General features: G+C 38.4%; 1 protein-coding gene across 2 annotated transcripts in view; it reads right to left on the bottom strand.

Moving 5' to 3' along the window:
* Positions 1-23,950, bottom strand: part of aPKC (protein kinase C iota type) — a 551,572-nt gene that overhangs the window by 308,337 nt on the left and 219,285 nt on the right. For both annotated transcript variants that reach the window (XM_067138622.2, XM_068225692.1), the window contains exon 7: positions 22,362-22,534. In XM_067138622.2, coding sequence (XP_066994723.2) covers positions 22,362-22,534 — 173 coding nt within the window. The remainder of the gene's footprint in view (positions 1-22,361; positions 22,535-23,950) is intronic.

The following is a 23,950-nucleotide window of genomic DNA, read 5'->3' as shown; positions in this document are numbered from 1 at the left end:
CACACTCCTTATAAAGGTACAGTAAATAAATTTATAATGCAATTATATTAAACATTACCCATCATAATTTTTACATAAGGGCCATCAATTGTTATTTGGTTTCTTAAGAGCATATTTGTATATCACATTTCCATTACATATTTACAGTTTTTATGAAATTCTCCTACTCACAAAATAGCTTATATTTAAATGATGAATTGCTATCTTTGAATATATCAGAACTGCCTACACTTACGTATTATAAACAACTCCATGCAAGGAATTTCATCAAGAAATTCATCCTTCCCCAGCAATAATCTTCAATTTTCTGGGTATGCTGAATAAATTTCTTCCACAACTCGATAGTTAAAGGTCATTCACAGATTCACAGATTTAATTCGCACAACATAGAAAAAAAATTGGAGGAGAATATAACAACAGAAATTGGGAATATTACCGAACAAGAAATTGGGAAAATTACCGAGTAAGAACTTACCCGTGTGAACCGTACTTTATTAAACGATATCAGAACTGTGTGGCAGTAGACGGACATCAATTCCAACATCGCCTATAACAAGGCAACTACTGTGTAGACTAATTAATTAATTAGTTAATGTGTCTTGGTAGCACTGTAATATACACAGTGGAAGCATACAAAGAACTGATTCCCGCCCGACAACGTAGCTAGTGCCCAGCAAGTGATGCTTCGATCTTGACTGGCGTGTTTCAAGCCCACAAGTGACTAGTGCCAGGCAAGCGAGGTTTCTCCCGGCCCCACCTGTAAGCGAACACACTGTATCATCATCATGAATTCCTTCCAGCGAGCCGAGTAGGATGTTTAAGAACGATTTGCCTCCATTTATTATGGTCTTGGTACGCTTCTTTTCTCTCTAGGGCATCCCTCTCATCTCTAAGTCTTCTCTTCTCTGATCTGACCACCTTTTTCTAGGGCATCCAATTGGTCATCGTCCCAGAATGATCTTTTCAAAATACTTCCTTGGTGTTCGAGTCACCTGCATTCGTTTAAATGTGTCCTAGCCACTTCAGCCTTGCAGCACTCAGCCTTTCTTCCATGGTCACGCTGACCTGCAGATCTCTTCGTATCTGATCCTTCCTTGTTTTCTGTACAGCTGATATAAGGAACTACATTTCAACAGTTTGCAGTTGACTTACTTCTCTATTATGTAGATGCTCATATAATGGGAAAAACATGTCCCTATAATTAATATGACAAGGTATATTTCTTAATCAGGGGCTGCCTGGCCGAGGCGGTAGAGGCGTGCTCGGTTCGCCCAGAAGGACGTGGGTTCGAATCCCCGTCAGGAAGTCGTAAAATTTAAGAAACGAGATTTCCACTTCCGGAGATGTATATGGCCCTGAGATTCACTCAGCCTACACCAAAAATGAATACCAGGTTAATTCCTGGGGGCAAAGGCGGCCGGGCGTAGAGCTAACCACTCTACCCCATCACGAACCGAGGTTAACAATGGTGGAAGCCTTTACCTTCCACTCCTCCAAGAGCCTTCATGGCCTGTATGGAGGTGACTTTGCTTTGCTTTGCTATATTTCTTAACTCTTAGAGTGCCGGGGAGCGCTATCGCATTCCTCTGTAGCCTAGCAAAAAGTGCCAGGAGCGCGATCGCGCTCCGTGTTGCAGCTATCTACGTAAGTCGTAATAGTTTGCACATATCTGACAGATGGGAGCTCCAGTAGGCATCACTCTGTAGTAGATACTACATAGTTTCTAAATCTACCACCAGAATCTCTGTGCGACATGTTGTGTTGATGTTATGATTTTTTTATATTTCAGCTGTTTGGCGCGTACCTGTAGACCATGTGTTCGTAATAATGGCGGCTAGTTCTCGTATTGTGTTTGAAATCGATGACGATTTGGTACAGTATATTGATTACTTGAGTGATGATTCTGATTATATTGAGTCAGGCGATGATTCAGATGATACTGAGAGTAATAATAATGCTGGTAACGTTTCAAACAATGACGATAGTGGTTATGTTATCCGACTTACTCGTGTGACAGTGATGCATGTAATTTCCGATAAAGACGGTAATGATAGTGACAGGAATAATGATGGAATTGACAGTGACAGTAATGACAATGATGACCAGATTCCCGATTTCCGTAAAATTCAGTTCGATCACGACGTGCAATTTTAGCCCTCTCCTGCATTCGTTGAGACGCCCGGCCCTAAACGTGCACCCCCTCCCGATGCTAGACCAAATCAGTATTTTAATCCATTTTCACAAGAACTATTACTCTTAAAACACTGATATTTTACAAACTAGTAAACAATGCATCAGTATGCATGGGAATAACAAATTTAGGTGAGTACGATGAAAATATTAGGATGTACTGAGATCCAAATTTGAATTTTAAAATTTTTCCAAAATTGCATGAACAAATTAAATTTTTTCCTCGGAAGTATGGATTATTTTCGTGATGTTAATGTAATGAGTGAAGAGAGAGATCATTTAGCTACAAGAAAATGTAAACTACAATGAGATATCTTGAAAAGTGAGGATAGGATATGCTTTTATCTTCGGTGCTGCATAATAGGCATTTTCTCTCTGGCATTCTTAGCAACCACGGCAGTAAGGGAGCCGGCACTAAGAGGGTTAATCACAAGAACTCACTTTGTATTGAAGAGGTGGAAATTAATAAACACTTGTAACATTCTTTGTCTTAAGTGGTATGATCCAAGTTGTCAGTGGAGAGATGGTGTGGAATGACATCAGCAGACAAATAAGTTTGAGTGGTATCTTTTATAAAGTAGGCAAATGTGCATTTATATGAAGGGGAGTTAGGGATTGGAATAAGTTACCAAGAGAGATGTTCAATAAATTTCCAATTTCTTTGCAATCATTTAAGAATAGGCTAGGAAAACAACAGATAGGGAATCTACCACCTGGGCAATTGCCCGAAATGCAAATCAGTGGTGACTGATTAGTAACTTGTAGTCATTTTTAAGATGTGAATATTTTCCCAGTTACTTACCTTCACATCCTTTATTTATAATAAAAGAATATCGTAAAAAATGATTGATAACACATGCAAGCTTAAAGTAAATACAAAATTTTAATATTCCACCTTCTCAATACTAAAAAATCATGTGATGTTTTTACAAAAACATTACAATGACATTAAAAGGGTACTAGTTTCGGTCCACTGTGGACCATCATCAGCCTAGCCAAATTACAACAGTAAAAGACATAGTGATAAAAATAGTATGGAGAAATGAGAGGATCTAAAAGGATGGGATGGTGGTGGAATGACAGATAAAAGTGAAAAAACCGTATTTGCAAATAATGATAAAAGTAACAGAAGTGTTCACAATGACAAGTAAAATCTTGTGAAGTCACGTAAAAACTCTTGATGAGATAGTCAGGTTGGCAGTTGCTCCTCTGTTGCACGATTGACATATATAACTACGTATATGCTTCTAGAAAGTTGTAGATGTGAGTTCCACTTTTGCGTAGAGGGAAGAATTGTCCAATGAGACTAGCACCAGATTAAAATTGACAAAATTGAACCTGTTCTATGGTGGAATTAAAGGCTTTCTGTGTTGAACAGAAGTCTCAGTTCAATCGGGACCGCAATGAACCTGGGGAAAGAAGATGGTATTAACGCGGTAATCAGATAGAGAACAAGCGAGGCACCGGAAAATATAAACGATGACTCACCTTGCGCTGCGTGGAACAAATTTGCTGGATTGAATGCAACTTACGGAGTGAGCGTAGCGCGGAGTAGATCAGCAGAAAAGGGGTAGGTGAATACGGAGGGGAGGAATGACGTAAGTAGTGGAGGGTGGGAGGGATGGGAAGGTTCAAGGCGGAGTGGACGGGAGAGGAAGTGAAGGTGTTTGTACTGTCGGGGGACCCTTGATTGACTTAAAGAAAGAATTTTGAACGACCGATTTGTTTTTTCTGTAATAAGTAATGAAAAGGTCAAATAAAATATTGGGTTTCTCAGTTATTTCGTTAAGGTTATAGTTGGCATTAAAGTATTGATCTAAATGAATGTAAAAGTTCTCTATTATATTGAGTAGAGGTCCTTTCTTAGCTATTTTGAGAATGTCCATGTCTGTTTCAATATTCGTGAATTTGTGGTTATAGTCGACCATATGTTGGCCGATAGCTGAAAATTTGTTGTATCTGACTGCATTGAAATGTTCTAAATATCTAATGTTGAAGCTCCGGCCGGTTTGCCCCACATAAGAAATATTAGAGCATGTATTACATTTAATCCTGTAGACGCCTGATTTTGTGTACCTATTTATTTTATTAACACGTGATGTGTTATGTAAGATTTGTGTGTTGTTGTTGTTGGTTTTAAAGGCTATTTTCATACCTTTTTTCTTTAAAACGTTGGTGATCTTGTGAATTCCATTGACGTAAGTGAAGATGGAAAAAGAGTCATGTTTAGGTGGTTCTTTTTTAAGTGTGGTTTTGGGGCGAAATTTATGTTTGTTAATGATGTTTTCTATGAAATGGCTATTGAAGCCATTGAATCTGGCGATGTAGCGGATAGTATTCAATTCGGTATGAAGATCATTTTTATTCATAGGAACGTTGAATGCTCTATGTACAAGACTGTTATATGTTGCTTTTTTGTGGGGGAGGGGGTGAGCTGAATCTTGTCGGATTGTGACGGCCGATTGGGTGGGCTTTCTGTAGATCTTGTAGGTTAAAGATTCCTGTTGTCTAGTGATTGTAATATCCAGAAAATTGATTTTTTGATCTACTTCTGACTCCAATGTGAATTTAATATGCGGATCGATGTTATTAAGTGTTTGGAGTGTGGTGTGAGCATCTTCCAAGTTCTCGTTGATAACTACTAGGACATCGTCGACGTACCTAGCCCAAAGGAGAATATTGTCGAATTTATTGTCGATTTTAGTGTTCTCGAGAAAGTCCAGATAGATTTCTGCGAGAATGCCTGATGCAGGTGAACCCATTGCCAGACTGTTTTGTTGATAGATGGTATCATTAAACGTAAAAAGGTTCTTATTTACGACTAATTTCAACAATGTAATGAAATCTTGAATTTCCAATTTACTCAAATGACTGTTTTTGTATAAGTTACTTTTGATGATGGGAATTAATTTAGAAATTGGAATGCTTGGGTACATGTTTACGATATCAAAGGAGTGAAGTGAGTAATGAGGTTGCATATTAAATTTATTAAGTTTGTCTATTAATTCAAAGGTATTTCTAACCGATTTATTGGATGAAAAACGGTAATTTTTGCTTAGGAAATTTTGAATAAATTGTGCGGTTTTATATAAAGGGCTCGGTCTAAAATTGATGATTGGACGAATGGGAGCACCTGCCTTATGAATTTTTTGGAAGAGCTCTAGCCGTAGGAAGCCCAGGGTTCATACTTATAAGCTGGCTTTTTTCATGTTCAGTGAGTAGGAAGGAGGAGTTTTTTAAAGTTTGTTTAAGGAGTCTTTGGACTTTTTGTGTGGGGTCTTTTTTAATTATGGAAAAGGAACTATCTTTAAAGAAATCTGATGTTTTACTGATGTATTCATTCTTATCAATGATTACGGTCGTGTTGCCTTTATCGGCCTTGGTCACGATAAGGTCGTTGTCCTTAATTTTTTTGTTTAGGGTGTGCAGGAGCTTCAGATCGGTCAGTACATTCCTGTTATTAGAATTGACGGGAAAATTAGGTGAATTATTGCGAAAAAGGATGTTATTAAGTTTCTTTTTGATGTCATATCTTAATTCATCTTGTGTGTCTAAAGGCGTTTTAGAGATAGCTAATTCCGATTCTGTTATCATTGTAATAAGTGAATTGGTTGTGTTCAAATCGGGCCAGTTATGTTTGGGTCCCTTGGCTAAAATTCCTTCTTCATTTGGATTTAGGGGAGTATTGGATAGGTTAATTACGGGTGGATGAAAATGGTTACGATCGTCTGCTGGTCTACTATTGCGTCTAATTTGATAATCTTGCGATTTGGATCTCTTTAATTTCTCCAATTTATTATCCAAAATATGTTGTTTCTTGGTTAAGTCTATAAATAATTTATCTTCAACTGATTGGAAGAAGATTGTCCAATGCGCTTTAGATAACAATTTTGTTGCCGCAAGGTGAGACTCGTATAGTTTGAGGTTAAGGAATGATTTTTTCCTATAAAGAAACTTGATTTCATCTTTCAACCAAATTTTATTAGTCTTAGTTTGAGTTTTGGAAGTTTGTGACGTGATACGATGTTTCTTTTTGTTGTGTCTTAAGAAATTTGGCGTTAAATCAAACCAAATGCACTGTTTGAGAAAATCTATGTCTTTGCCTAATTTGGCTATTTTCAACTTAACGCCTAGATATTGAAAGGCTTTGTGTTTAGCTTGGTTAGCGTCATCATTAAAAGTCAAAAGTCAAAAGTCAAAATCAGGCGTCTACAGGATTAAATGTAATACATGCTTTAATATTTCTTATGTGGGGCAAACCGGCCGGAGCTTCAACATTAGATATTTAGAACATTTCAATGCAGTCAGATACAACAAATTTTCAGCTATCGGCCAACATATGGTCGACTATAACCACAAATTCACGAATATTGAAACAGACATGGACATTCTCAAAATAGCTAAGAAAGGACCTCTACTCATTATAATAGAGAACTTTTACATTCATTTAGATCAATACTTTAATGCCAACTATAACCTTAACGAAATAACTGAGAAACCCAATATTTTATTTGACCTTTTCATTACTTATTACAGAAAAAACAAATCGGTCGTTCAAAATTCTTTCTTTAAGTCAATCAAGGGTCCCCCGACAGTACAAACACCTTCACTTCCTCTCCCGTCCACCCCGCCTTGAACCTTCCCATCCCTCCCACCCTCCACTACTTACGTCATTCCTCCCCTCCGTATTCACCTACCCCTTTTCTGCTGATCTACTCCGCGCTACGCTCACTCCGTAAGTTGCATTCAATCCAGCAAGTTTGTTCCACGCAGCGCAAGGTGAGTCATCGTTTATATTTTCCGGTGCCTCGCTTGTTCTCTATCTGATTACCGCGTTAATACCATCTTCTTTCCCCAGGTTCATTGGGGTCCCGATTGAACTGAGACTTCTGTTCAACACAGAAAGCCTTTAATTCCACCATAGAACAGGTTCAATTTTGTCAATTTTAATCTGGTGCTAGTCTCATTGGACAATTCTTCCCTCTACGCAAAAGTGGAACTCACATCTACAACTTTCTAGAAGCATATACGTAGTTATATATGTCAATCGTGCAACAGAGGAGCAACTGCCAACCTGACTATCTCATCAAGAGTTTTTACGTGACTTCACAAGATTTTACTTGTCATTGTGAACACTTCTGTTACTTTTATCATTATTTGCAAATACGGTTTTTTCACTTTTATCTGTCATTCCACCACCATCCCATCCTTTTAGATCCTCTCATTTCTCCATACTATTTTTATCACTATGTCTTTTACTGTTGTAATTTGGCTAGGCTGATGATGGTCCACAGTGGACCGAAACTAGTACCCTTTTAATGTCATTGTAATGTTTTTGTAAAAACATCACATGATTTTTTAGTATTGAGAAGGTGGAATATTAAAATTTTGTATTTACTTTAAGCATAGTCTCAACTCAATACGGAACCTAACAATGAAGTTTATTACTTTTAACACATGCAAGAATGTTCAATATCATAACACAGGACATAAACTGCAAATTCATGCTGTCCATTCAATCTCTTTGTCAGGAAGACTTTTTTCAGCAAAGATGAAACTATACATTAAATAGCTCCAAACTTTTTAATGACAAATTAAGGAATTAAAGTATCTGAAAGATCCTTAAAGTCCTACGCTTGAATCTTTGAGTGTTGTCCGCTCTATCTGTTCTATCTATCCGCGAAGTTAGTGTCTTGGCAGATATAAACTGTATGGCGGTGCAAATAATTTTGCTGCTAATTTCTAAATAATTATGTATTGATTTGGTTAGGTGACCCTTGACACTGGTATGGGAGAATATTGATATATAAAGAGCCCTGAAACCATAAAGCCGTAAATCTGACCTCAGCCTGACTGGCTCCTGCCCTCAATTAATGGAACGAAGGAACAAAGGTCAATACGTTGGTAGTTGTCACAAGAGAAAATCCTCATAAACCTGTGACTGCAGGGGTTTTGGTGCCAGCTGTCAGGCCTAATTATTGTAATGGTTATAACGTCCGCCATGCCAAGTCGCTACGCGCCGAGCTCGTCACGAATTGCCCCACCCCCTTACGCTCGAGCGCGCCAATCGCGAGCAATACTTAAGTGCTGGGCGGGCCCTTCTCTCTTCTGTCCGTGGTCGCGCCGCATGGGACGACGGAAATTACTCGACGATTAACCTGGAGTCTTCCATGTCACGAGGTTCCTGGAGACATCTAGCATCCGGACTATTCTGGAAGGCCCAGAGCAGGTATATAAAGAGAGGAGTAACATGAAGTTACAGTCAGTGAGAGTTAGATGGAGTTAGTGAGTAAGAGTGAGTGAGAGCAAGATTGAGTTCGCTGGAGCGCAGTCAGTGATGGCCTGGGAGAGTGCAGCCTGGTGGAGCCGAGGAATCGTTCCTGTTCCCCTGACGTCGTGTGTGTGTGCGCATCCCTTGTGGCTGGCTGCTGGAGAGGAACCTTGGGTGTTCTGGAGTGGCGAAGAAGGGAACAATGTGTGACGACGTGTGTAGACTGTGAACGGGGTTTGACGGGTTGAGTGAACAGCGGATACTATCCTGACCTGCGAGACTGACGTGTAGGCTGCGGACCGTGATAGCGCTAACGAGTGTGACTGAGTGGCTGAGTGAGTGTAGTATAAATAATCAGGGACTCTGTGTGTGCGTGTCATTGTAGATGGGACATGAGGAACTAAGAGAGAGAGCGTGAATAGTGTGTGTAACCGTGTACGTGTGTAAGTTGTAATCTCAGCTATTGTCTGTGTGAGTGTAAATCTGCAATTGTAGTGCTAAGTTAATAAATCATAGAAATAGGTTGCTGCCAGGTGCTGTACTCAATTATCCATTTATTTACCCCACCAAAACACGTTACAGTATTATGTTAACACATCTACCCATTTCAATACCTTGGGTGTAATATACTGTAGTTAAATATTTAAATTATCCACTCACCGGTGGTCCATAACCCGTTAGAGGAGAGATCCTCACTTGGACTATGTGCAAGAAGGGTAGCATCATGCTTCATGAATTTACCGAGCTCAGAACATTTTAAGCAAGCCTCGGACCTATGGGAGTAACGGAGTCCCGCTCCCATTTGACAGACGAGGGACTCCTTGGAAACAACTTGGCGAACGAAATGAAATTCGATGGGGAGCTATCAATATTAATGGGGCTTATGGAAGAAGGAAAGTAGAACTGGCTGAGTCAGCAAAGAGGATGCATTTGGATGTGCTAGGAGTAAGTGATATTCAGGTAAGGGGAGATAACGAGGAAGAGATAGGAGATTATAAAGTGTACTTGACGAGTGTTAGAAAGGGAAGGGCAGAGCTCTTTATCAGGAATACCATTGCATGCAACATAGTTTCTGTTAGGCACGTAAATGAGCAAATGATGTGGGTGGATTTGTCAGTTGGAGGAATTACGACTAGAAATGTCTCAGTGTATTCACCATGTGAGGGTGCAGATGAGGATGAAGTTGACAAGTTTTATGAAGCATTGAGTGACATGGTGGTCAGGGTCAACAGCAAGGATAGAATAGTGCTAATGGGCGATTTCAATGCGAGAGTTGGGAATAGAACTGAAGGATACGAAAGGGTGATTGGTAAATGTGGGGAAGATATGGAAGCTAATGGGAATGGGACGTGTTTGCTGGACTTCTGTGCTAGTATGGGTTTAGCTGTTACGAATACATTCTTCAAGCATAAGGCTATTCACCGCTACACGTGGGAGGCTAGGGGTACCAGATCCATAATAGACTATATCTTAACAGACTTCAAATTCAGGAAATCTGTTAGGAATGTAAGAGCTTTCCGCGGATTTTTCGATGATACAGACCACTATCTGATCTGTAGTGAACTAAGTATCTCGAGACCTAGGGTAGAGAAAATGAAATCTGTCTGCAAACGAATAAGCGTAGAAAATCTCCAGGACGAGGAAATCAGACAGAAGTACATGGATATGATTAGTGAGAAGTTTCGAACAGTAGACAGTAAGCAGGTTCAGGATATAGAAAGTGAATGGGTGGCATACAAGAATGCTGTAGTAGAAACAGCAAGGGAATGCCTAGGAACAACTGTGTGTAAAGATGGGAAAAGGTGAGCATCTTGGTGGAATGATGAAGTGAGAGCAGCTTGTAAAAGTAAAAAGAAGGCTTATCAGAAATGGCTCCAAACAAGGGCCGAGGCAGACAGGGATTTGTAGGTAGATGAAAGAAACAGAGCGAAACAAATAGTTGTTGAATCCAAAAATAAGTCCTGTGAAGATTTTGGTAACAACCTGGAAAGGCTAGGTCAAGCAGCAGGGAAACCTTTCTGGACAGTAATAAAGAATCTTAGGCAGGGAGGGAAAAAGGAAATGAACAGTGTTTTGAGTAATTCAGATAAACTCACAATAGATCCCAGGGAATCACTGGAGAGGTGGAGGGAATATTTTGAACATCTTCTCAATGTAAAAGGAATTCATCCTGGTGGTGTTGCGAACAGCCAAGCTCATGGGGAGGAGGAAAATGATGATGGTGAAATTATGCTTGAGGAAGTGGAAAGGATGGTAAATAAACTCCATTGTCATAAAGCAGCAGGAATAGATGAAATTAGACCTGAAATAATGAAGTATAGTGAGAAGGCAGGGATGAAATGGCTTCATGGAGTAGTAAAATTAGCATGGAGTGTTGGTAAGGTATCTTCAGATTGGACAAAAGCAGTAATTGCACATATCTATAAGCAAGGGAACAGGAAGGATTGCAACAACTATCGAGGTATCTCATTGATTAATATACCAGGCAAAGTATTCACTGGCATCTTGGAAGGGAGGGTGTGATCAGTCGTTGAGAGGAAGTTGGATGAAAACCAGTGTGGTTTCAGACCACAGAGAGGCTGTCAGGATCAGATTTTCAGTATGCACCAGGTAATTGAAAAATGCTACAAGAGGAATAGGCAGTTGTGTTTATGTTTCGTAGATCTAGAGAAAGCATATGACAGGGTACCGAGGTAAAAGATGTTTGCCATACTGGGGGACTATGGAATTAAAGGTAGATTATTAAAATCAATCAAAGGTATTTATGGTGACAATTGGGCTTCAGTGAGAATTGATAGAAGAATGAGTTCTTGGTTCAGGGTACGTACAGGGGTTAGACAAGGCTGTAATCTTTCACCTTTGCTGTTCGTAGTTTACATGAATCATCTGCTGAAAGGTATAAAATGGCAGGGAGGGATTCAGTTAGGTGGAAATGTAGTAAGCAGTCTGGCCTATGCTGACGACCTGGTCTTAATGGCAGACTGTGCCGAAAGCCTGCAGTCTAATATCTTGGAACTTGAAAATAGGTGCAAGGAGTATGGTATGAAAATTAGCCTCTCGAAGACTAAATTGATGTCAGTAGGTAAGAAATTCAGAATTGAATGTCAGATTGGTGAAACAAAGCTAGAACAGGTCAATAATTTCAAGTATTCAAGTGTTGCTGCTTTCTGATGGCAGATTGTTGTTTAATACGAGGTGTACCAGTACCACCCTTCTGACATCTCGTGTAACCTATTCCTTTCAACATTGGTCTCAGGTAGGCGAATATAACTTCTCAGATTTTTATTTACTGGAGTGATTATTGATATGTTCATTATCTTCTGTAAGATAATATTTACAAACAAGTTCACATCCTTTTTCTTTCGACAGGAGCCTTCACATTCTGACACACCGGTGACACAGAAAAGAAAGATTTAGAATGGCACTTGATCCCGAAAAAATTGCTCATTATTTGGAACAAAGTTGAAGGACCTGCATAAGCAGAAACGTATCAGGACGGAGAAGATGATGATGATGATGATGATGATGATGATGTTTTCCCAGGATGGTAATATAGTAAGTGAGATTGAATCAAGGTGTCGTAAAGCTAATGCAGTGAGCTCGCAGTTGCGATCAGCAGTATTCTGTAAGAAGGAAGTCAGCTCCCAGACGAAACTATCTTTACATCGGTCGGTTTTCAGACCAACTTTGCTTTACGGGAGCGAAAGCTGGGTGGACTCAGGATATCTTACTCATAAGTTAGAAGTAACAGACATGAAAGTAGCAAGAATGATTGTTGGTACAAACAGGTGGGGACAATGGCAGGAGGGTACTCGGAATGAGGAGATAAAGGCTAAATTAGGAATGAACTCGATGGATGAAGCTGTACGCATAAACCGGCTTCGGTGGTGGGGTCATGTGAGGCGAATGGAGGAGGATAGGTTACCTAGGATAATAATGGACTCTGCTGTGGAGGTAAGAGAAGTAGAGGTAGACCAAGACGACGATGGTTAGACTCGGTTTCTTAGCATTTAAAGATAAGAGGTATAGAACTAAATGAGGCCACAACACTAGTTGCAAATCGAGGATTGTGGCGACGTTTAATAAATTCACAGAGGCTTGCAGACTGAACGCTTAAAGGCATAACAGTCTATAATGATAATGTATGTATGTATGTATGTATGTTCCATTCATATCGCTTCGGGTCATCCTGTGTTCGGATTGTTGTCTAACTTATATTTTTAAACCGGAATCGCTTGCACGGTTATGGTCAATAAGCCTAAAGTGTTGCTGCTTTCCGATGGCAGATTGTTGTTTAATACGAGGTGTACCAGTACCACCCTTCTGACATCTCGTGTAACCTATTCCTTTCAACATTGGTCTCAGGTAGGCGAATATAACTTCTCAGATTTTTATTTACTGGAGTGATTATTGATATGTTCATTATCTTCTGTAAGATAATATTTACAAACAAGTTCACATCCTTTTTCTTTCGACAGGAGCCTTCACATTCTGACACACCGGTGACACAGAAAAGAAAGATTTAGAACGGCACTTGATCCCGAAAAAATTGCTCATTATTTGGAACAAAGTTGAAGGACCTGCATAAGCAGAAACGTATCAGGACGGAGAAGATGATGATGATGATGATGATGATGATGATGATGATGATGATGATGATTTGGAACAAAGTGATAACAGTGACGGTGATTTCTCTTCAGTGTCTGTTAATGACCCCACGTACAACCTCGTCTGTTGTGGTATTATCTTGTTACTAAACATAATAACGAATATTCCCCAAAACAGATCAATGAACGAGAAACTAACATTACTTCTGAGGTCATTTCTGGGTCACGCACTTGTTGAATCGGAAAACTGTTGCAGAGGTAAATATTGGAATGTCTCCTCAATAATAAGGCACACAACAAGTGCTCCAGCATTGTTTTGGATTTCATAGCAGGGACTAACCAAAGTCAAAATCGCCAGGTCGCCGGTGACCCAAACTGATAATAAATAAAGTCAGCATCAGGTCACCGTTGGGCCGATACGACGTAAAATTAAGTCATCAAAATTCACTGCCACAAGAAACGTGTTAATTAATGATAAATTAACTACTGAGAGATCAAAAATGCAAAAGTTATGTCAGCTGTTTTGTTAAATTAACAAACTTTCTTTTATTATTCGATGCTTCACATCTATAAGACATAAATAATTTCTTTTTATAATAAATCCATTTTAGCCCACTTCTTAAATTTTATTTCTAGTAGTAATTAGATTTCCTTATGCTACCCGCCGATTTATGTCAACAAGTGACTGAAGAGCCCGGAACCCCTGAGATTAGAAGAGTCTACTTCAGTAAGAGCCAGAGGCAGGTGTAAGCAAGGATGCAATACCAACAGACTCAGTGCACAATATCCCACCAGAGAGGGAACTTACAAGGATTCAAATGATCAAGGAACAGGGCAATAAACACTCTTTAACTGGGTTAACTCATAGCAGATCATGAGGATGCGCTGACCAGGTGGAAGAATAATTTTACAGTCCTCTTCAAAGAGATTGGAAAGATATCTGCCAATGTGTTGTTGTTCTTATTCTTATTATTTTTCTTCATATTGGCCTTTATACCAGTTACTTGGGCTTGACACTACACGTGGATTAGGCTCTGTTTTACGGTTGGATGTCCTTCCTGGCGCCACTCTGTTTGGAGGGATGCATTCTGTGTTGTATGGTTTCCATTTTTACACCAGGAAAATGCTGGGGCTGTACCTCTATTGCATGCTTCTGTGATGGTTCGTAGAGTGTTGTTTTCTGTGTAGATTCAGATGTACTAAGACGATACCCAGTCTCCAAGGTAGAGGAATTAACCACATGCGGTTAAAATCTCTGGCCCGGCTAGGAATCGAACCTGGATCCTTTGAACTGGGGGGAAGGGGGTACTACGCTAGCCATTTAGTCAAAGAGCTAGGCATCTCTATTAATGTCTCCCAACTGAAAATTCACTGGGGAAACATTCAGTGTGGGAACTGTATTCTTGTTGAGAAGAGTCTCTGGTAAGACCCCAATTAGAGTACATTTCTAGTGTAAGGGGACCCACACCAGGACTGCTTGATATGAGAACTGGAAAAGATCCACAGGAAAGCAGCACAATTTGTCCCCCACGCACAAGGGTTGCCAGAAATTTAAGAATGGTAGGAGGGCTAGTATGTGGTTAAAATGGTACAAGGATACAAGCAGCTCACTTCCAGGGTGAGGGGGTGTGCCTGACAAGAACTACATCACCTTGGGATGAGGACACAAGTTTACTTTAACCTAAAGCTCTCTAGATGATTAAAAGTTTCAATTATCTTCATAGTGTGTTAGTTTGCATCTGGAAGATAGTAGGTTCAAATGCCACTGTTGGAAGCATGAAAATGGTTTTCCACAGTTTCTCATTTTCACACTAAGGCAGTACCTTAATTTAGACCATGGTTGCTTCCTTCCCAGTCCTAGCCATGTCCAGTCCCACAGTAACCATAAAACCTGCCTGAGTGCTGGCAGCATCTTGTAAGGGCCCCTTGCCAGGGTTATGGTGAAGTCCGTAACGGCAGCTCTGGCGGAAAAGAACACCTTCAGAATGGTCCATGGCCACTTAAGCATTCTGATACTCAATATGCTGCCTTGTAGATGAAGCAAAGAGCTATTAAAGGCCAATGAAGTTCATCCTGACAGAAAACCCTCAACTGACACATAGTAAGTGGAAAAGGAGGAATTGCTTTCAACAATAATAGAAAAGGCCTCAGAAGAATGCTGGTTTATTCCCCCATCCAGCCTACACTTTTGTTATCGAGCTTCAAAACTTCATTCTCCTTTCCAGATTTGGACACAGCAACATTATAGGAAGTTACTTTCCATACTGAACACTATCAGTCTACTTCATCTGACAAGAAAATTCCCCCTTTGCATTCATATCAAGAGTTGAATGTCACAAAAATTTGCTTAGCTGTACACTGTTGTTTCATTTATTTACAAAAAAAATGAAAGATCCCTTTGTCTTGGGATAACTTTTCAAGTGATATTTTATGTATAACACATCTTTTACATCATGAGATGTCAACTAGTGACAATGAAGAAAAAAACCAAAGATTCGTTACCTTTCATCTTGTCAAGGACAACTTGTTTTTTAATATAGAAGTGGTTAATTGTGTTTTACTTATGTAACCTGTGTCTTTGTGCATATTTTAACTGTAAATCAAGATTACAGCTAACACAAATGTAATAGACTGATATAACTTGAAAACAATAATAAATAATGCAAGTATTGAGCTTGAATTATTATTATTATTATTATTATTATTATTATTATTATTATTATTATTATTATTATTATTATTATTATTATTGTTGTTGTTGTTGTTGTACCGGGAGGTACACCTCAACGCCGCGCATTCAAAATTTCCACCTAAATGAACTCCTCTATTGGGAAAACAGTGAAACTGAAACTGCACCAACTTGGAACTTTAATCAGAAGATGTCACCACTAAAATATTGAGTAATTTTGTTATTGTGAAGTTTCCTAAACTGACTGAATTTCTCCTGGTTTTGTTTGCCATTCATCAAGAAGTTTAGACTTTCTTCCATAGATGACACTACAAAAACTATGATCATGCACCCTGGTGCAAAGTGTAAGAAGTTATAATTTAAAAAAGTTTTGTATTTCTAGGTTTTTGTAACTGATTGATGTTCATTTATTTTTGGGTTGGCAATATTTCATTTTTCTTTCCGCCAGTTTTGAATCTATGGTTCATGGTGTGGGTTACTGTAGTCACGTCCTAGTTCATGAACAATGGGCAACGGCTGAGTGGCCTAGTAAGCGGTCCTGAGAGTCAGGATACCAGTTGCTATGAAATGGGAGTGGGCATCTCGGACATATTCTGAGTCATGGCCCTCCTTGTGCTCAGGCGGCTAGGACTATACAATTCACCAGTGGTCCATAACCCGTTAGAGGAGAGATCCTCACTGGGACTATGTGCAAGTAGGGTAGCATCCTGCTTCATGAATTTACCGAGCTCAGAACATTTTAAGCAGGCCTCGGACCAATGGGAATAACGGAGTCCCACTCCCATTTGACAGGCGAGGGACTCCTTGGAAACAACTTAGCGAACAAAATGGAATTCAATGGGGAGCTATCAAGATTAAGGGGGCTTATGGATATTCGAGTAAGGGGAGATAACGAGGAAGAGATCGGATTATAAAGTGTACTTGATGGGTGTTAGTCTAATGTCTAAGTAACATTTACGTACACACACACACAAGTAGACACTCTCGAACACCTTTAATATTTCTAATTAATTTAATTTACCTCTTACAGATAGTTATCAGGTGTCATAGACCGGAAGAGGGCCACCTACAACATCTGTTTTTACACACCAGTGTATCCTGCTTTTTTCAAGATTAACAACTTCAGCAGCACACACTCATCTTCAAACCAGAACACTTTAACATATTTTAAAAAGTAAGCTACACAGTGCTTGGACTCTATGTAAACATTATATAATGATGCAAATTGCCCCATATGAACTCAGCATGTATACGCAATGAAACAAATGGCCCATATGAGCTCAACATATACCTTCATGAATGTTTACACTTTTCATTTGAATCATTAATAGACGTTTGCATCTTCGAGTGTACTTTTACCTTGTGTGCAATTAATGTGTTTTACATGGTTCATACTTAATATGTCAATCAACACAGTTTTTAAGTTACCTGTTTTACTATTATTATGAGCGTAATATGTTTCATTATGTATATGTCAATCTAACTTCCGATACATCTTTCTTCACTTGACAAGGTATAAAGCCTAACACAACATCATGAGAGCTTATACAGCTGTATTCAAGCATATTATCTTTTCACAACTGACGAATTGATTTAAGAATTTGTTTTATCTGTATAACTTGAAAGGTGATAGTACAAATGTACATAGCAATGTGTTTTACCAGATAATGTAAACTTTTAATGTGTTTCAAATAGTTATCTTTTTATTATTAGTCTTCTAACAAACTGAAATATACGAACAGGATAACCACTCGAAAACATGACTAAATGTCATTCAATACAAAATTGTTTTAAATTTGGCAAGGTATTACTATTGAGAATGTGTAGTCTAATGTAAATGTATGACAGCTGAAGATGACTTTGTGAGGAGTCGAAACTGGTTCTGTTTTTTAAAAAAAATTAATAAATAAGTATTGATCAGGTGGATCTCTCTTTCTTTCTATGATATATGATAGATATCAGTACGGAACATAATGAAATTAATTAAACAAGATATCTGCACAACCTTGTGTCCTCACTTCCTAACTGTATCCAGGCAGTATTCAAGTCCAGAGGCAGTTACACGGTATTAAAAATGATTCTTGTAATGATATCTCCAGGAGTGGCTAACTTTTTGTCCAGTGAACGTATTATAGAAATATTTAGTACTCTTTTAGAAGAAGTATTTAGAGGTCCTCATCACTATCTATAGAGATATAAAAACATTTCAAATCAGTAAATAAACAAGTTTAAATTTGCAATGATATCTATATATATATAAAGTAGCTTGTCCTGACTGACTGACTGACTGATTCATCATCGCCGAGCCAAAACTACTGGACATAAAGAAATGAAATTTTGGGGATATATTCATATTAAGATGTAGGTGATCGCTAAGAAAGGATTTTTGGATATTCCGTCGCTAAGGGGGTGAAAAGGGGGGTAGAATTTTAAAATGACTGTGTTTATATCTCAAAACTTTAAAAGTTTAGAGATGTGAAAATTGGTATTTAGAATCTTCTTTAAAAATAAGGAAACACGTATTTTTTTGTTTTCAGACAATCGCAATAGGAGGGGTGAAAAGGGTGAAAAGGGGGTTGAATGCCTAATCAGGATACCGGTGCTTATATCTCAGAAACTGAAGACATTACAGACCTGAAAATTGGTACTTTTGATCTCTTTTAAAAATAAAGAAACACATATTTTTTTGTTTTTGGAAAATCCAGTTAATGGGGGGGGGGGTGAAAAGGGGTGATTTTTTAAAATGAGTGTATCTATATCTCAAAACTTTTAAAGTGTATGGATATAAACATTGGTATTTAGAATCTCCTTTAAAAATAAAAAAACACGTATTCTTTTGTTTTCGGAAAATCCCAATAGGAAGGGTGTAAAAGGGTGAATAATGGGTTGAATGCCTTTAATGAGGCTACTTATATTTCAGAACCTGAAGATATTACAGACCTGAAAATTGGTATTTGGGATCTACTTTAAAAGTAAAGAAACACACGTATTTTTTCGTTTTTGGAAAATTCAAATATTGGGGGGTGAAAAGGGGGGTGTTAATTTTTTAAAATGAGTGTGTCTACATCTTAAAACTTTAAAATTTACAGATGTAAAAATTGGTAGTTAGAATCTCCTCTAAAAATAAAGGAACACGTAATTTTTTGTTTCCTGTAAATTCCAATAGGAGGGGTGTAAAAGGGTGAAAAATGGGTTGAATGCCTTTAATGAGGATACTTATATTTCAGAACCTGAAGATATTACAGAACTGAAAATTTGTATATGGGACCTCCTTTAAAAATAAAGAAACATGTATTTTTTAGTTTTTGGAAAATCTAATTAATGGCGGTTAAACAGGAGGGACAAATTGGGGTGAATTTTTTGGAAGGCTATATCTACAGAATATCTTGGAAACGTAAAATGTTACAGACGTAAAAAGTGGGTGTTTGGAATCTCCTGTAAATGTAAAGAAACATAGGTGATTTGTTTTTGGAAACTCCACTTAAGGGGAACTCAAAGGGGGTGAAATTTTAAAATGAGAATTTTTACAGTATATCTAAGAAAACTTAACATGTTACAGAAGTGAAAACGAATCGTGTATTTTTAGTTTTCGGAAATACCACTTGGGTAGTGGGGGGTGGGTAAAAGTGACTGAAAATGATGTTGAATTCTTTTAATTAGGCTACTGATATCTCAAAAATGAAGATGTTACAGACGTGAAATTTGATATTTGCAATCTGCATTAAAAGTAAAGAAAGACGTATTCTCGGAAAATACAATAAAGGGGGGGGGGAGTGAAAGAATTGAAAATTTAATTGACATAATTGTATGAGAATGCATACATCTAATAAAAACTAAAGTTGTTACAGACGTGAAAATTCGTATTTAGATCTCCTTTAAAAACAAAGAAAAACGCGTTTTGGTGGGGAAACCATCTTGGAGGGTGGGAGTGTAAAGGAGTTGAATTCCTTTCATGGGGACACATAAATCAAAAACTGAAGAAGTTAGAGTCGTGATAATTGGTATTTAGAAGATCTTTTACTATTAAAGAAACAAGTATTTTTTGCGGGAAAATTCACTTGGGGGGGGGGAGGGGAAGAGTAGTGTGAAATGAAGTGAAAAAAGTGAATTATTTTTATGGGGATACTTATATCTCAAAACTGAAGGCAATAGACGTGAACATTGGTGTTTGGAATCTCCTTTAAACCTAAAGAATCAAGCCTTCTTTTAAATTTCTTTTTGGGGGACGGGGATGGCGGTAAATAAACTTAACGGCGGTGGGGTGTAGAAGGAGGTGAGACCAATTGATTTTACTGTTCTTAATGTACTTATAAGTATCCTCCGTTGCTCAGGCGGCAACGCGCCGGCCTCTCACAGCTGGGTTCCGTGGTTCAAATCCCCGTCACTCCATGCAGTGGCGGCCGGTCAGTACGTGCTACCGGGCTCCAGCACGTAGCTTGGAACTGCAAGGAATATTATTTATGTACAGTACAATTATCCTGGTGCCTTTTCGTTGTTTTGAGTACGATATGAATTTGTGTTTTGTGAAAATCAGGACGAGATCCGTCGAACACCTAGCGCCGTTCTCCCGGGGAACAAGGCTCGTGCTCATGTGAAGTGAGCACTTGCCTGTAGCCTGAAGGAAGCAATACGCAGGCGCAGCCAAGCTTGCAACACTCCCCCTAGCCGGCAGAGTATACCGTAATCCGGGATCAACTTTCACTGATCCCGTTTATAGTTACTTCCTCTCCCGCAAGGGGGTAGAATTACTCGATGTCTCCTGCTACCCGGAGCGCAGCGAGGGATCCAGTCGACCGTGCTTATGTTGAACGTGGTAAGCGAATCTGCCACTAGAGAGTAGCATCGTCTGGGTTCGAAAGTAAAGCGTAACTGGAGGCAATCTCACACATACATATTAAAATATCCATCTTCCTTTTGTGTCAAAAATAAGGAATTCGTAGGTGAGTCAAAGAATCTTTGACTGACCCTAAATGTTATCCCGCATTACAATGTAATTTACTCTGGTGAAATGAAATATCGTATGGCTCTTAGTGCCGGAAGTATCCGAGGACATGTTCGACTCGCCAGATGCAGATCTTTTGATTTGACTCCCGTAGGCGACCTGCGAGTCGTGATGAGGATGAAATGATGATGACGACAACACGTACACCCAATGATTGTTAAAATTCCAGACCCTGCCGGGAATCGAACCCGGGATCCCTATGACCAAAGGCCAGCGCGCTAACCATTTAGCCATTGTTAAAATTCCAGACCCTGCCGGGAATCGAACCCGGGATCCCTATGACCAAAGGCCAGCGCGCTAACCATTTAGCCATGGAGCCGGACATTTACTCTGGTAATAGGGGAGGTCTCAATGAATCAGTTGGCAGCTCTTTCAGTTGCTTTGTGCGGTTTTTAATCTCGCGGTTATATTACTGGTGCATGTTTTTTTCTGTCATTGTGTTAGTGCTAAAGTTTATACGAAGATTTATCAAATTATTTATCCACTGCAGTGTATATAAAGTGAAATTAAATTAGTGTTCTTAGTGGGGATCTATATTCCCACGATTCTATTTGCACTTATGTAAGTTGCGCCATTAGGTTAGTAAAAACTATATTTCTCCAATGAGTTGTCGAAGAATTCATCTGCTTCCAATTTAATGTTGTTTTTGTTTGTTCTGAGTTATAAATTGTGAGAAAAGTTGTATTATTATTATTATTGTTATTGTTGTTATTATTATTATTATTATTAGTAGTAGTAGTAGTAGTAGTAGTAGTAGTAGTAGTAGTAGCAGTAGTAGTATTATCACCAAGTTTGAAGTATGCGTTGTTCATCATGGCAATATGCATATTTAAAACAGCGTATTTAGCTTGTTTTTTGTAGCACGTAGGACGATTTTTTCACGAGCCGCCACTGACTCCATGTGACATTCGTGCTAGAAAAAGCGGAGGCGGGACAGGTTTTTCTCCCGATACTCCGGTTTTCCCTGTCATCAGCCATTCCAGCAACACATAATAATAATAATAATAATAATAATAATAATAATAATAATAATAATAATAATAATAATCATAATGTTCCGGACCGTTGTCAAATGTGCGGACCGCGCTGGAAACGGCTCCTGGATGGGTAATGACTAAGAATGTAGTCCGGCCGCGGGTTCAGTGCCGCCAAAGCACCCAATATGACACCAAGCCGGATCTCCTGAAGGATTTTATACATATTAAAATGATTATAGGAAAAAATGGCAAAGATTTACGGACCCAACTGACCGGGAGAAATACCTGAGCCTAGCCCGGGGAGTACGAAATCAATTGCTGGAAAGGAAGATTGAAAAATGGGAGGAAACGTGGCGTAATCTAATAGAAAACGAGTCAGATCGGGAATTTTGGTGGATTCTCGCAGAAAACGAGTCAGATCGCGAATTTCGGCGGATTATATGTCTAAAACAATAAGCATTCAATTATAAATTTCAGTATAATACCGTAGCGAAGCACGGGCATCTTGCTAGTCATTTATACAGTAATTAAGAAAATATTGAACTCGTACAATACAGAAAATCTCTAACTAAAAGTATTCACAAATTTGTTGTACAAAGCCAAATGTTTTCTCCTTCCTCCTCACCTCATCATCTGTGACAAGAGCTTTCTTGATAACTTTCATTGCATATATCCGACGTGTCTTCTTTAATTCCACCATGAGCACCTTAGCATAGCTGCCACGTCCGATCACTCGGATTAGCTCGAAGTCGCACAGAGAATATTGCCGTTGTGAACCTGGTTCAAGGGATTCTTCAACTGTGGACAGTTGATGAAATATATACATTTTATTGATTATAATATAGATGCATATTCTTTTATAATCCCTGTAAAAGAAAGTTAAAAAATACTATTAAAATCAATCAGCAACAAGGTATTTAGTTACGATCTTCAATTTAAGTTTTCATACTTTTAATAATTATTAAACTGTCATTTGTTATTAAATCACATGCAAGTACTGTACTTTGGATAGGAATACAGGAACTGAACTAATTTAAAGGGGAAAGAAGACAAGTAAATGTAACACATTATTATCCTAATGTTTGAATCATAGTGTGTGTTGAAAACTTCAATATCTTAAGAGTTCGCTGTGGCATGTACAGACATCATTCTGAAAGACCATCATTTACCACCGGCAGTACACGTCATTCTCAGGTCGTCATGTGCCACCAGCGATACACACTTATGTAATGATCTTTCTGCTCTGTTGACATGTTTTCCAGGGAATTCTATTCATGATACACGCTTCCTGGAGGCGTCAGAGTATAGTGTGACTATCTGTTGCATTGGCGATAATAATGGGACATACAGAAATGAGAAATAACTCCCAAAACCATCCAAAATGGTCAAAAAACAGGAGAAGTGGACAAATCTCTCCAGGCTTACCAACAATGTTAAGAATTACCAGATGAATCAATACTCCTGTCTTTCAAAGTAGACTTCACTGCATTATTTATTGGGACCTGCAAAATGTGACATTTATATCCTAACACTAAGGAAACACTTAAACTCTAACTCTGGAACTAGTAATGCAACATATACGACACCTTACTGTCAGAATGACCGAGCTGATAAAAATGAGAAGAAAAATATGCTATTCAACTGAATCGTCATCTGAAGCACAGTGTGAGGAGCAGGCAGAGTTGTTAACAGGGTCTTAATTGAATGCCATGTAATTAATATTACAATAATGCACCACATTATTTCTGAAACAGAACAGTCATTTGATATCCCTTCTCTATCAATTAGTATTACGTACATATCCAGGTTTCTTATCATCAATAAAAAAATTTATATATAAAAAAGACATTTCAAAAGAATAAAAGGGACACACTGCAAAAAAACAATTCAAATATTACTTTGTGGAAATGCTGCATTACCGAAAAAATTAAAAAGATCAAATTCATATCAGAATTAAAGAATGTAATAAAAAAGAAAATTTATATCACTTATCTGGCAATAGAGGAAACAAGCAGTGTTGAAGGGCTTAAGACAACTGGAACTGTTGTAAATAGATCTCTATACACAATTTTAAGTATTGCATAATATTTATAGATTTGTAAGCAGAAAAAATATAATTTGTAAAAATGTTATTAAAAATGTTTGCACAAGCAGAAGAGAGAAAGTATTATTAAAAGTATAGAGAAAATAACTCACAATTACGAGCAAAACATG

Source organism: Anabrus simplex, chromosome 1 (genome assembly GCF_040414725.1).
Source record: "Anabrus simplex isolate iqAnaSimp1 chromosome 1, ASM4041472v1, whole genome shotgun sequence".
Classification (NCBI taxonomy): Eukaryota; Metazoa; Arthropoda; class Insecta; order Orthoptera; family Tettigoniidae; genus Anabrus; species Anabrus simplex.
The sequence above is the reverse complement of the archived record's forward strand: the minus strand, read 5'-3'. Positions and strand labels throughout refer to the sequence as shown.